General features: G+C 38.5%; 1 protein-coding gene across 7 annotated transcripts in view; it reads left to right on the top strand.

Annotated features, from left to right (window-relative positions):
* Positions 1–377: 377 nt before the first annotated feature.
* ptprc (protein tyrosine phosphatase receptor type C) overlaps positions 378–13,448 on the top strand; it is a 29,605-nt gene continuing 16,534 nt past the window's right edge. Inside the window, exons 1-10 of one of the 7 annotated variants that reach the window (XM_046300080.1) lie at positions 378–475; positions 575–678; positions 10,625–10,648; positions 10,898–11,026; positions 11,325–11,387; positions 11,529–11,666; positions 11,771–12,121; positions 12,344–12,373; positions 12,480–12,716; positions 13,048–13,266. In XM_046300080.1, coding sequence (XP_046156036.1) covers positions 615–678; positions 10,625–10,648; positions 10,898–11,026; positions 11,325–11,387; positions 11,529–11,666; positions 11,771–12,121; positions 12,344–12,373; positions 12,480–12,716; positions 13,048–13,266 — 1,255 coding nt within the window. In that variant the 5' untranslated portion in view covers positions 378–475; positions 575–614. Of the gene's footprint in view, positions 679–10,624; positions 10,649–10,897; positions 11,027–11,324; positions 11,388–11,528; positions 11,667–11,770; positions 12,122–12,343; positions 12,374–12,479; positions 12,717–13,047; positions 13,267–13,448 lie in introns of all 7 variants that reach the window. The other 6 variants (XM_046300081.1, XM_046300082.1, XM_046300079.1 and 3 more) reach the window with 6 other exon arrangements.

The following is a 13,448-nucleotide window of genomic DNA, read 5'->3' as shown; positions in this document are numbered from 1 at the left end:
CACGACTCTTGGCATCGTAAGCACCACGCAAGACCAACTGAACCACACAGGACAAACTATACTATTCAACACTTATAACTCTGTTATATGGAAGTAATCCTTGTTTGTGAGTTCAAAAAGCCTTTTGTTTAACACTTTTAGGGACAAATCAGCCATGTCTCACTGTGAGACCCTCTCTTTCTCTGAAGATGAGTTAAATGTCTAAACACACTTAAAGCCAGGCTACACTAAACAAACATATGTATTTTGTATGTATCTGATGTTGTGCATCTCAGAGGAAAGATCAGAAGTGGAGGGAAGGAGATGTGTGGCGTAGATGAAATGGAACTTCCTGTAAAATAAGGTGAAGTACAGAGTCTCAGCTAGCTGTGACATCACTTGTCGCGTAGCGCTGAGGGACCAGAGGCGAGGTTTAGGGTTAGGGGAACACATTCAGGAAGCTGTGTCCGCTGATAAGACTGGAGGGAAGACATACGTAAAGACAAATACACACAATTTCAACGTTTTTAAAGTTTTTTAGTTGTTGAGAATAAGACGGATAATTTGTAAGAGTTTCTTTTGGCGTTACCTTTAGGACGTATGGTCTCTGGGTAGTGTGATCGTCGCTCCTGGACATGGCAGGTCTCTATGGACTGAAGATCCTGCTGCTGTGTACTGGGCTCATAGAGCTGGCCATATGTAAGTACAGTATGATACCCAGGGGATGGGGCTGATGGGAGGGCTGTTATTCCTTTAATAGTGACAGGGCTGTGGGGCCTAAATTCACCAATAAAGTACATGGAATTGTTTTAGAAAATGTATCCCGATGCGATCACTCAAGGAGTGTAAGAGGTCCATTTAATAAGGTTGATCAAATCTAATTTACTTGAGGCATTTTTCTACAGGAATTTCAAATGTTAACAATGGATCAATCATGTTTGGGAGAGGGATAAGGGGCTGTGGTTCAAGCAGGATATGGTATACTTATTTTTCAGACCAATCAAAATGCAAATAACTTTGTTAGGTTTAACTATTAAAAGTGAGTTGGAATAGAGTAACTCTGAGATTGTCAAGTCCTTCTAAAAACTGTCTGGGTGGGCGTCACCTGGAGGACTTGCTTTTAAAGAGGAGTCTGCTGAGTTGGTCCCCTCATGTTCCCCCTCAGAGAAAGGACACACCTGATTAGTGATTAGTCAAGTTTTTACTCTTAACTTGATACACTAAAATGCATTCAGTGATTGGATATCTATCTAGATCAGGGACTTAACATCTAAGTAATAATCTGAAGCTAATACCTGCCTTTCACTGTGCAACAACGCTACATTCAAACCTCTTGCTCTGTGTTTGTGTATATTTAGCGTGAATCTCCAATAAATGTGAATGTTCTGAATGTAGAATGTACTTCTACCAACTGCAGTAAGACAAACAGAGTTCAGATGTGGGGTTCTTTTTAGACAGATCACAGCTCAACCACTTCCGTGTTCCATTTTGAGCGGCCTGTCTGCACTTCCTGGTAAAGCTATAGCTGAGGTCAGGGCCGGTCCTTGCCGTTCTGCAACACTAGGCGAGACCAAAAAATGCACCGGCAAAACTAGAATAGTCCCAGTAAGTAAAATTAAAATAAAATATATATTTAAAATATATATTTTCCAGATGCTGAAGTTAGGATCAATTTAGGTTCTGAATGAAAGGTGAAAAGATGTGTTTTCCATATGTTTATAAGAAATATTTTCCAGGATGTTGAAAAAAACATATTTTCAAGATGTTGAAATCAGGTTAATTTCGGTTCTGAATGACAGTTGAAAATATGTATTTCCCAGATGTTGAAATCAGGCTCAGTTGAATGAAAGTTGAAAATATGTCATTTTTAGCCTTGATTTATTTGGGACAAATCAAGACTAGTCCAGACCGTACAAAATGTGAACCAAACATTATTGATTTAGATTTGGTCTGGACCGGACCAAAAATCAATGTCCGTGGAAGTCAGGCCGGTCCAAAAAAAGAATTCCAAAAGGCGTAGGCCCATGCTTACTGAGGTGTAGCCTACAGTATTGCCTGAAATTCAATTTTATGAATGCCCATCTATGTGGTAAGCCTACCGTTTTTAAACCACACAAAAATAAGAAAAAAAGGGGGCTCGTGCTTAGTGGGGTGTAGCCTACCGTGTCGGCCACGATGGAATTTTATGAAGGCCCATCCATGTGGTAGGCCCACCATTTTGTAAAACAGGCCGTTGAGTTGGCTTTATTAATCCTGATTCCTGTAACTAATCAATTTGGCTATTTAAGCTATGAATATCAGCAACCCAACTTTATCTGGAATTATTGTGAGCCTATTTGCAATGTGTTTACACAGCGGGAAATGCAGAAGTATTTTATTTTTCGCTATTTTCAGATTGTCAAAAATGTTTAGGATACAAACTTGAAACCACTGATCATGACAATGAGGTGAAACTTGTGATTGTCCATTTTACTTTAACCTGTCTTGGTTTTAGGATTTGTTGTTTGTTAACATGACAGGACATGTTTTATTTGATTGGGCATACTTTACTTTAGCCTATTTGATCTGGAGAAACCTAAAAAGTGTCTGTCTCATTACATTGTCATCCATTTTATCTCCAGCCTGTAGGCTACAGAAAAGGCCACATACTCTTTCTACCACATACTATATCTGCTACATGATTTATGTTAGACCATTTTATTGACGGAACGTTGGTGGAGTTCTGCAGCGATGCATCTCTCCAACAGCATCCTGGAGAGGCGCGCTGGGAGTGGACAAGCAAAATATTTTGTGCCCCTACCTTTGACAAAGTGGATACTGCTTATCACAGGAGGGCATCAATGCTCACCTAAAAAGCTGTCATTGTTGGAGGTACATCTTGATCAGTACAGCTCAGAAAATTCCACCCTTGTCAATCTTCCGCAATAGGCGATGGCCTCTTCCTGCCTAATAGGCGATGCCCTCTTCCTGCCTAATAGGCGATGCCCTCTTCCTGCCTAATAGGCGATGGCTACTTCCTGCCTAATAGGCGATGGCATCTTCCTGCCTAATAGACGATGGCCTCTTCCTGCCTAATAGGCGATGGCCTCTTCCTGCCTAATAGGCGATGCCCTCTTCCTGCCTAATAGGCGATGGCCTCTTCCTGCCTAATAGGCGATGGCCTCTTCCTGCCTAATAGGCGATGCCCTCTTCCTGCCTAATAAGCGATGGCCTCTTCCTGCCTAATAGGCGATGGCCTCTTCCTGCCTAATAGGCGATGGCCTCTTCCTGCCTAATAGGCGATGGCCTCTTCCTGCCTAATAGGCGATGGCCTCTTCCTGCCTAATAGGCGATGGCCTCTTCCTGCCAAATAAGCGTGTCCCAGCGGTGGCTGAGATGAAACTTAAGAAAATGAAGAGAGAAAAGCAGAAGCCTTTGAAATGAAGAAGCGGTGTTGAAATGTTCATAGAGCTGTATGATTAAAACAGTGCTTCAGGAAGGAGAGGGGGATGTGGTGAAGAGGGGGATGAGGTGAAGAGGGGGATAAGGCTTAGCAGAACAACATCTTATCTGTAAATGTCAATTATAGAGAGACAGAGAGAGAGCAAGGCTGTGAATAGACCTTTTCTTTGGGGGGGGGGGGTGTAATGCAAAAACAAGAAAAATGTATCCATTACTATTATATCCATTATTATATCCATTACTATATCCATCATTATATCCATTATTACATCCATTACCATATCAATTATTATATCCATTATTATATCCATTACTATATCCATTATTATATCCATTATTATATCCATTACTATATCCATTATTATATCCATTATTATATCCATTACTATATCCATTATTATATCCATTATTACATCCATTACCATATCAATTATTATATCCATTATTATATCCATTACTATATCCATTATTATATCCATTATTATATCCATTACTATATCAATTATTATATCCATTACTTTATCCACTACTATATCTATTACTATATCCACTACTATATCCATTACTATATCCATTACTATATCAATTACTATATTCATTACTATATCCATTACTTTATCCATCACTAGATCATTACTATATCCATTACTATATCCATTATTATATCCATTACTATATCCATTACTATATCAATTATTATATCCATTACTATATCCATTACTATACCCATTACTATATCAATTATTATATCCAAACCAACTCCATTTGTTGCCATTATCATGTATCCCAGTGGTCTTGCTGACATCTTGACCCTCAACGCCATTACTATATCAATTATTATATCCATTACTAAATCCATTACTATATCCATTACTATATCCATTACTACATCCATTACTATATCCATTATTATATCCATTATTATATCCATTACTATATCCATTACTATATCCATTATTACATCCATTACCATATCAATTATTATATCCATTATTATATCCATTATTATATCCATTACTATATCCATTATTATATCCATTATTATATCCATTACTATATCAATTATTATATCCATTACTTTATCCACTACTATATCTATTACTATATCCACTACTATATCCATTACTATATCAATTACTATATTCATTACTATATCCATTACTTTATCCATCACTAGATCCATTATTATATCCATTACTATATCCATTACTATACCCATTACTATATAAATTATTATATCCAAACCAACTCCATTTGTTGCCATTATCATGTATCCCAGTGGTCTTGCTGACATCTTGACCCTCAACGCCATTACTATATCAATTATTATATCCATGACTAAATCCATTACTATATCCATTACTATATCTATTACTACATCCATTACTATATCCATTATTATATCCATTATTATATCCATTACTATATCCATTACTATATCCATTATTACATCCATTACTATATCCATTACTATATCCATTATTATATCCATTACTATATCAATTATTATATCCATTACTTTATCCACTACTATATCTATTACTATATCCACTACTATATCCATTACTTTATCCACTACTATATCTATTACTATATCCACTACTATATCCATTACTTTATCCATTACTATATCAATTATTATATCCATTACTATATCCATTACCATATCAATTATTATACCCATTATTATATACATTACTATATCAATTATTATATCCATTACTACATCCATTACTTTATCCATTACTATATAAATTATTACATTCATTACTATACCCATTACCATATCCATTACTATATCCATTACTATATCAATTATTACATCCATTACTAAAACTATTACCATATCCATTACTATATCCATTACCATATCCATTACTATAACTATTACCATATCCATTATTATATCCATTACTTTATCCATTACTATATCAATTATTATATCCAAACCAACTCCATTTGTTGCCATTATCATGTATCCCAGTGGTCTTGCTGACATTTTGACCCTCAACGCCCCAAAAAAGAATGGTACAAAACTTGTGAGTCACTAACTTGACTCATCTGAAATATGACAATGATCAATCAAATCGCAAAATAAAATATGCAATCACATATCACTGTTTTATGCAATCACATACTGTTTTAATAAAAAAAAGGTACAATATCACATTTAAAGCCATAGTCTTGTTTTAACATCAAGGGAATTATTTTCCTTTGACTTCAATGATAAACTGAAATAGTTGCTCTTTTTGCAAATGAAAGTGAATATTAAACAAAAAACTAAAAGTTAAAATCAATACATCAGGCTTTCCATCTATACAGTACTTTCCATGTTCTAGCAGAGATGAGTCTGTAGTAGATTGATAAACTGTATTTCATATGGATGAACATAGGCCAACTCTGTTTGCCAGGAAAATCTGGAGGAAATGAAACAAGTTATTTCTAGTCACTAATCAGGATATGCGCATTCACCTTTGCGCGCCAATGCCGGTGACTAGTCATTGGTCAACAATCAAGACGAGCAACTTTTGGGTTCTGAAGCATACAGTGCATTTGGAAAGTATTCAGATCCCTTGACTTTCTCCACATTTTGTTACGTTACAGCCTTATTCTACATTTTTATTTGATTTTTTATTCTCATTAATCTATATTAATACCCCATAATGACAAGTAAAAACAGTTTTTTTTATGTTTGCACATGTATAAAAAATAAAATGTCAAATTTACATAAGTATTCAAGACCCTTTACTCAGTACTTTGTTGAAGCACCTTTAGCAGCAATTACAACCCCAAGTCTTCTTGGGTGTGACGCTACAAGCTTGGCACACCTGTATTTGGGGGGTTTCTCCCATTCTTCTCTGCAGATCCTCTCAAGCTCTGTCAGGTTGGATGGGGAGCGTTGCTGCTCAGGGTTCAAGACCAGGCTCGGGCTGAGTTACTCAAGGACATTCAAAGACTTGTCCCGAAGCCACTCCTGTGTTGTATTGGCTGTGTGCTTAGAGTTGTTGTCCTGTTGGAAGGTGAACCTTCGCCCCAGTCTGAGGCTCTGGAGCTGGTTTTCATCAAGGATCTATGTTCTTTGCTCTGTTTTCATCTTTCCCTCAATCCTGACTAGTCTCCCAGTCCCTGCCGCAGAAAAACATCCCTACAGCAAGATGCTGCCACCACCATACTTCACCATAGGGATGGTGCCAGGTTTCCTCCAGAAGTGACGTTTGGCATTCACTTCAATATTTGTTTCATCAGTTCAGAGAATCTTGTTTCTCATGGTCTGAGAGTGCTTTAGGTGCCTTTTGGCAAACTCCATTTGGCTGCCATGTGCCTTTTACTGAGGAGTGGCTTTTGTCTGGCCACCCTAACATAAAGGCCTGATTGGTGGAGTGCTGCAGGGATGGTTGTCCTTCTGGAATTTTCTCCCATCTCCACAGAGGAACTCTGGAGCTCTGTCATAGTGACCATCAGGTTCTTGGTCACCTTCCTGACCACGGCCCTTCTCCCCCTATTGCTCAGTTTAGCCGGGTGGCCAGCTCTAGGAAGAGTCTTGGTGGTTCCAAACTTCTTCCATTTAAGAATGATGGAGGCCACTGTGCTCTTGGGGACCTTCAAAGATGCAGACATTTTTTGGTACCCTCCCCCAGATCTGTGCCTTGACACAATCCTCTCTCGGAGCTCTACTGACAATTCCCTCGACCTCATGGCTCGGTTTTTGCTCTGACATGCACTGGCAACTGTGGGACCTTATATAGACATGTGTGTGCCTTCCCAAATCATGTCCAATCAATTGAATTTACCACAGGTGGACTCCAATCAAGTTGTAGAAACATCTCAAGGATTGATCAATAGAAACAGGATGCACCTGAGCTCAATTTGGAGTCTCATATCATAGGGTCTGAATACTGATGTTAATAAAGTATGTCTGTTTATTTCATTTTTTATACATTTTCAAACCTTACCAAAAAACAGTTTTTGCTTTGTCATTATGGGATATTTTGTGTAGATTGATGAGGAAATAAAGCAATGTAACAAAATGTGGAAAAAGTCAAGGGGTCTGAATACTTTCCAAATGCACTGTATACATATATATATATATATATATATATATATATATATGACTAGTATATATGACTATATATATATAGTGCCTTCAGAAAGTATTCACACACAATACCCCATAATGTGGAATTGTGTTTTTTGACATTTTTACAAATGAATAGCAGAAATGTCCTCAGTCAATAAGTAGTCAACCCATTTGTTATGGCAAGCCTAAATAAGTTCAGGAGTAAACATTAGCTTAATAAGTTGCATGGAATCACTCTGTGCAATAATAGCGTTTAACATGATCATACTCAGTGATGTGTTGTATTGGATTTTCCCCAAACATAACACTTTGTATTCAGGACATAAAGTACATTTCTTTGTCACATATTGGCAGTTTTATTTTAGTGCCTTGTTGCAAACAGGATGTATTTGTTGTATAGTTTAGGAATATTTGTATTCTGTATAGGCTTCCTTCTTTTCACTCTGTCATTATTAAGGTGAGTGTGTATTGTGGAGTAACTACAATGTTGTTGATCCATCCTCAATTTTCTCCCATCACATCATTAAACACATCATTAAACTTTTTAAAGACAACATTGGTCTCATGGTGAAATCCCTGAGCGGTTTCCTTCCTCTCTGGCAACTATATTTGTTTGTAACTGGGTGTATTGATACACCATCCAATGTGTAATTCATAACTTCACCATGCTCAAAGGGATATTCAATGTCTGCTTTTTAAAAATGCATTTAGGTGCCCTTCTTTGCGAGACATTGTATGGGTGGGGTACAGAGATGAGGAAGTCATTTAAAAGTCATGTTAAACACTATTATTGTACAGTCCATGCAAATTATTATGTGATTTGTTAAACACATGTTTAATCCTGAATATATTTAGGCTTGCCATGACAAAGTGGTTGAATACTCATTGAGTAAAGACATTTTAAATGTTTCATTTGTTATTGTGTGTAGACTCAAAATCTCAATTTAATTATTTTTAAATTTAGGCTGTAACACAATAAAATGTGGAACAAATCAAGGGCTGAGAATATTTTCTGAAGTCACTGTATATATATTTATATATACAGGGCTGAGAATATTTTCTGAAGTCACTGTATATATATTTATATATTTATATATACAGGGCTGAGAATATTTTCTGAAGTCACTGTATATATATTTATATATTTATATATACAGGGCTGAGAATATTTTCTGAAGAAAGTTTCACATCATTCGATTTTTTCAACATTTAGTGGTGTTTCATCCTGAATTTAAAATGGATTAAATGTAGATTTTGAGAGAGAGATTGGGGGAGATAGCCTTCGTCACATCTCGCCTTGGCCATCTTTATCACATTATCACACCCCACCGTGGCCATCTTTATCACGTTATCACACCCCACCTTGGCCATCTTTATCACGTTATCACACCCCACCTTGGCCATCTTTATCACGTTATCACACCCCACCTTGGCCATCTTTATCACGTTATCACACCCCACCTTGGCCATCTTTATCACGTTATCACACCCCACCTTGGCCATCTTTATCACGTTATCACACCCCACCTTGGCCATCTTGCCATTAATGAGAACGAGCCACCAGAACCCCTACAAGCCTCTATGCAAAGTACATAGCAACTAGCTCTCCTTTAAGTAAATGCATAGCTTCCTCTTAATGGTCGATTTTTGTTGTTGTCTCAAACGCAATTGCAAACAACCTACACTGGATGTGTGAAGACATTTCACTTCTGCAATCAAACTTTGATAGCAGACTCACTGGTGGTTCACCCACTACCTCAGTTACATATTCACAAACTGAGAGTAACACCTTTCAATCCTGAAGAGGTGTAGTAGTATGAAAAAGTAACAAAAAGAATCCCCAGCCAGTCACAACAGCAGCATCTGACCAGGTTTTCTTTGGGTGGGCGGACCAGTAAAATGTCAGTGCAGGGTGCACCCATCTCCCTTGGAAACACTCAAACACAGAAACCAGAGTTGAGCAAAAACACAAAAAAAAAACACTTCCTGAAGTCTAATTATTGTTCAAGCAGCCTCTGTCACATTCTCATTTCTGTTGTAGGTCTCTGTTCAAATGGAAGAGAAACACAGTGTTATAGCAGTTTATTCTGGGTTGAATACAGCTTTAAGTGCATTCTTTCTGTTTCATTTTTGTGTCGTTTTCTATGAGTCCTATGTAGGAAAATACTAGCGGGTCAAGTCCAACCAAAGCAAGTGTATGCTGAAACATTGTGACAACCTAATTGTATTGAAATAAGGAAGTAAACATTTTAAGTCGCTGCTTTTTGCATTTTGCCTTAGAAGCTCAGGGTTTGGGTTACAGGAAATCCAGTACAATGTTAACAGCACAAATCATCTAAAGTAGACCAGATCTTAAAGGTGTAATTGGGTCTGGAACATTCCATACCTATCTCATGTGATGAAAAAAATATATATATATATATTTAAAATGGTCAAGAGCCTTGGTGCGTTCACACCTGTGTGCATTATAGTCAAACATCATACTGTACATCTGCAGTTGGGACAAAACTGAAGATGAACGATTGCTGTTCTTAGAACAGAAAGGGGATTGGGTTCTCATCTCTGGGCTTGATGCGAAGCAGGAAACTGTGGTCGGATGCTGAAATAGAGTGTTCGCTCTGCTCCGAGTTACCATGGATACCAGGTTATGCCACACTCACACTCACACACAAACCACCACTGCTAACAACGCCCTTTCTTCCCCGGCTAGCTACGAGCAGTAAGGAAGTCAATACATACACCACAGGAGGCTGGTGCCACCTTAACTGGGGAGGACGGATTCATAGTAACGGTTGGAACGGAATGGTATCGAATTCATCAAACACAGAGCTTCCATGAGTTTGATACCATTCCATTTTCTACATTCCAGCCACTGTTATGAGCCGTTCTCTGCTCAACAGCCTCCTGTGATATACAGGGGTAAAGCCTTGGAGGAAGTTATGTGCTTGATAAATCTGACCAAATACAATGTTGGTCGATGTTTATAGCAGTTCATTTCAGATAAATACGTTTTCAGATGGATGTGATGTTAGATAGTAATGTTGGCCATAAGTCCTTGATGATGACTTAAATGTGTGAATGTAAAAGTGACAATGACAAATCTATAATTCTCTTCTCATTTTATAGGTGCCGGGGATACAACTTCGAAAGGTCAGTTGGTCTTAAAATTATTCTCTAATTCATGTCTTTATCCCCCAGAATCAGTCATGATTTCTCCACATCTGAAGGTGACCGTTGCATGATTGCAGATGCTATTCACATTAATGCTCAGAGGCAGCAACAAGGTGTCCAGCTCCAAAGTTGGTCAACCCCATAGAGATCCTATGCTTCTACATTTAGCTCTATAGGGTAAAATCTTCATCTCAGCCTCTCACTCTCACTCTCACTCTCTCATCCAAGGCTCCGCAGCAACAATACCCCCACCAGGAACAGTAGCCATCACCAACAAACCCCCAAGCATTCCCATCACACCTTTAAACTCTCAGACAGCATCCATCTCAACCACTCCTCCACCCATAAATGAGCAAGGTAAATACTACACTGGAGTGTCCGGGTGTAGGCGACCTCCGTTTACATCAGTGACATGTTTGATTTATCTCTCTAAAGTGAACTCAGAGTGTTAGTTGTGAAATGTCAGCTGTGGTGATTTTGAACACACTGTCTATGTCACGGACGAAACATGGTTTGGTAAGTTCAGAATAAGAACAAGAGCATTGTAGTTTTGAGCCTCCATCACTCAACCAACCAACCAACTATCCACTCCTCTCCTGCCTCAACTCTCCCCAACAGAAACTTGCAGCACTCACTCTGTCACGTTTATCCACAGACAAAAGCAACATCTCCACTCCTTCACCCACACCATCCACCAAGAATGCAAACGACTCCACAGGTAAACCTGCAAAGCAGAATCTCTCATAGAGTCATGCTGGATCTGTTGATCAGCTCCATTACCAGGAGCTGATCACATCATTTCTTATTTATTTGGTTATTTATTGTGATTTCTCTCTCTAACTGAGATGATTTGTATCAGGCCCCTTACTTCCAAACACCACCACCATCACCACCATCACCACGACGTCCACTACAACCATCTCACCTTCATTCAGTTCGCTTACCCCCACCTCAAACATCATCACTCAGGCATCAAGCCAAGCTACCCTCTCCAACGGTAATGTATACCTCCTCCATTAACGTCTGTTAATAGGTCTGTTAATGCTGTAAAATGTGTTGTTTCTGTCTCACATCAAAAGTGTGTCGTTCTCTATTTTATAGCAACTGGCGACTCGAGCACAAGCACTTCTTACCCTGCAAGCACCCTCAACCAAACCCAGACATCTGACCCTGCAAGCACCCTCAACCAAACCCAAGCCTTTCCTACAAACACCTCCACCTCTCAAACCCAGGCTTTGCCTACAAACAACTCCACCTCTCAAACCCAGGCTTTGCCTACAAACAACTCGACCTCTCAAACCCAGGCTTTGCCTACAAACAACTCCACCTCTCAAACCCAGGCTTTGCCTACAAACAACTCGACCTCTCCATCTTTGCCTACAAGCACTCCACCCATCCACAACCAAACCTCACCTGCAAGCACCCTGACTTCCACTACAGCTATCCCCACAGGTTGGCCTCTCCTCCATGGGATGCTGTGTTGTGTCCATGATAGTAGATCATGTTTCTCCTACTGTTGTAATGGAATGTTGTGATGTTGTAATGGAATGTTGTGATGTTGTAATGGAATGTTGTGATGTTGTAATGGAATGTTGTGATGTTGTAATAGATTGTTGTGATGTTGTAATGTAACGTTGTTCTCGTGGATTCTCACCTGTCTGTTCCGTCTTTCAGGCAGCCAGACTAAACCAACACCGCCAAAGTGTGAGTTCCAATTCTTTGTTTTGCGATGCATTCTAAGACTGTGTATGATAGGGATAGTTCACCTGAATGAATAAATGATGATCAATCTTTTCATTTAATCTTATAGGTACATACACGGTCACGCCTGTCATCTATGGCTTTCAGATTGACTTAAAGGCCTCAACCTCCGACACATACAGCATATTGTACCAGGATGAATCAGGACAAAACATGACTGTTGACCATCAAACGGTGAACTCCACTATTGTGGTATCATTGAAGCCTTGCAGGAAATACACTTTGACAAAGATTCAGCCTGAATGTGAACTCCAAGGAAATAGCACTCTGAGGACTGAGAAAATGGGTATGTCAAAGGCACTGAGCATACACTGTTTAATAAGGTATTATTTGTTATTTACATATGAACTAATAATCCTTATTAAATCCTGTGGCTAAATAATGCTTTGGAGGGAAACAAATTGTGGGATGTAACAGTCACTGTGTTTAGTAGTAACATATAGGGATCTTTTTAGGTTGAATCTCAATACAATGACAAATTACTTACTTATAATAACTATTATGTAATATCACTTGTAGTTAACTATCTGTAGACTATGATACTTATCTAAAATAATACATGTTGGAAAAATTGTTAAAAATCTATATTTCTTTTAACAAATGTTTGCACGATTTAGATGACCTAGAGTTTTCCACCAACACGAAGCCGGGATATTTGTGTTATGTGACGAAATGGGATATCAGTGATGCTGCATGGAACAGTCCTGTTATCACCTGGGACAAAGACAAATGTTTTAAGCTTTTAGAGGAACATTTCTGCACAAACTTCACAACCAATGTAGCTGTGCCTGGAGGTTGCAGTGTCAACATCAGCAAAACTATACCCATAACAGCAGGTGAGATTACTATCAACACTCGGAAAGAAAAATATTTCAAATGTTAAACGGGAATTACTCAACAGCAAAGGACATTTCTCAATCACTATGACCTGCTCTCCTTTATTTAAACAATCCTGACCAACAGTGTACAGTGCATTCGGGAAAGTACAGTATATGACGCTACAAGCTTGGCACACCTT

Source organism: Oncorhynchus gorbuscha, linkage group LG15 (genome assembly GCF_021184085.1).
Source record: "Oncorhynchus gorbuscha isolate QuinsamMale2020 ecotype Even-year linkage group LG15, OgorEven_v1.0, whole genome shotgun sequence".
Taxonomy (NCBI): Eukaryota; Metazoa; Chordata; class Actinopteri; order Salmoniformes; family Salmonidae; genus Oncorhynchus; species Oncorhynchus gorbuscha.
This window is presented reverse-complemented; position numbering and strand designations above follow the sequence as displayed.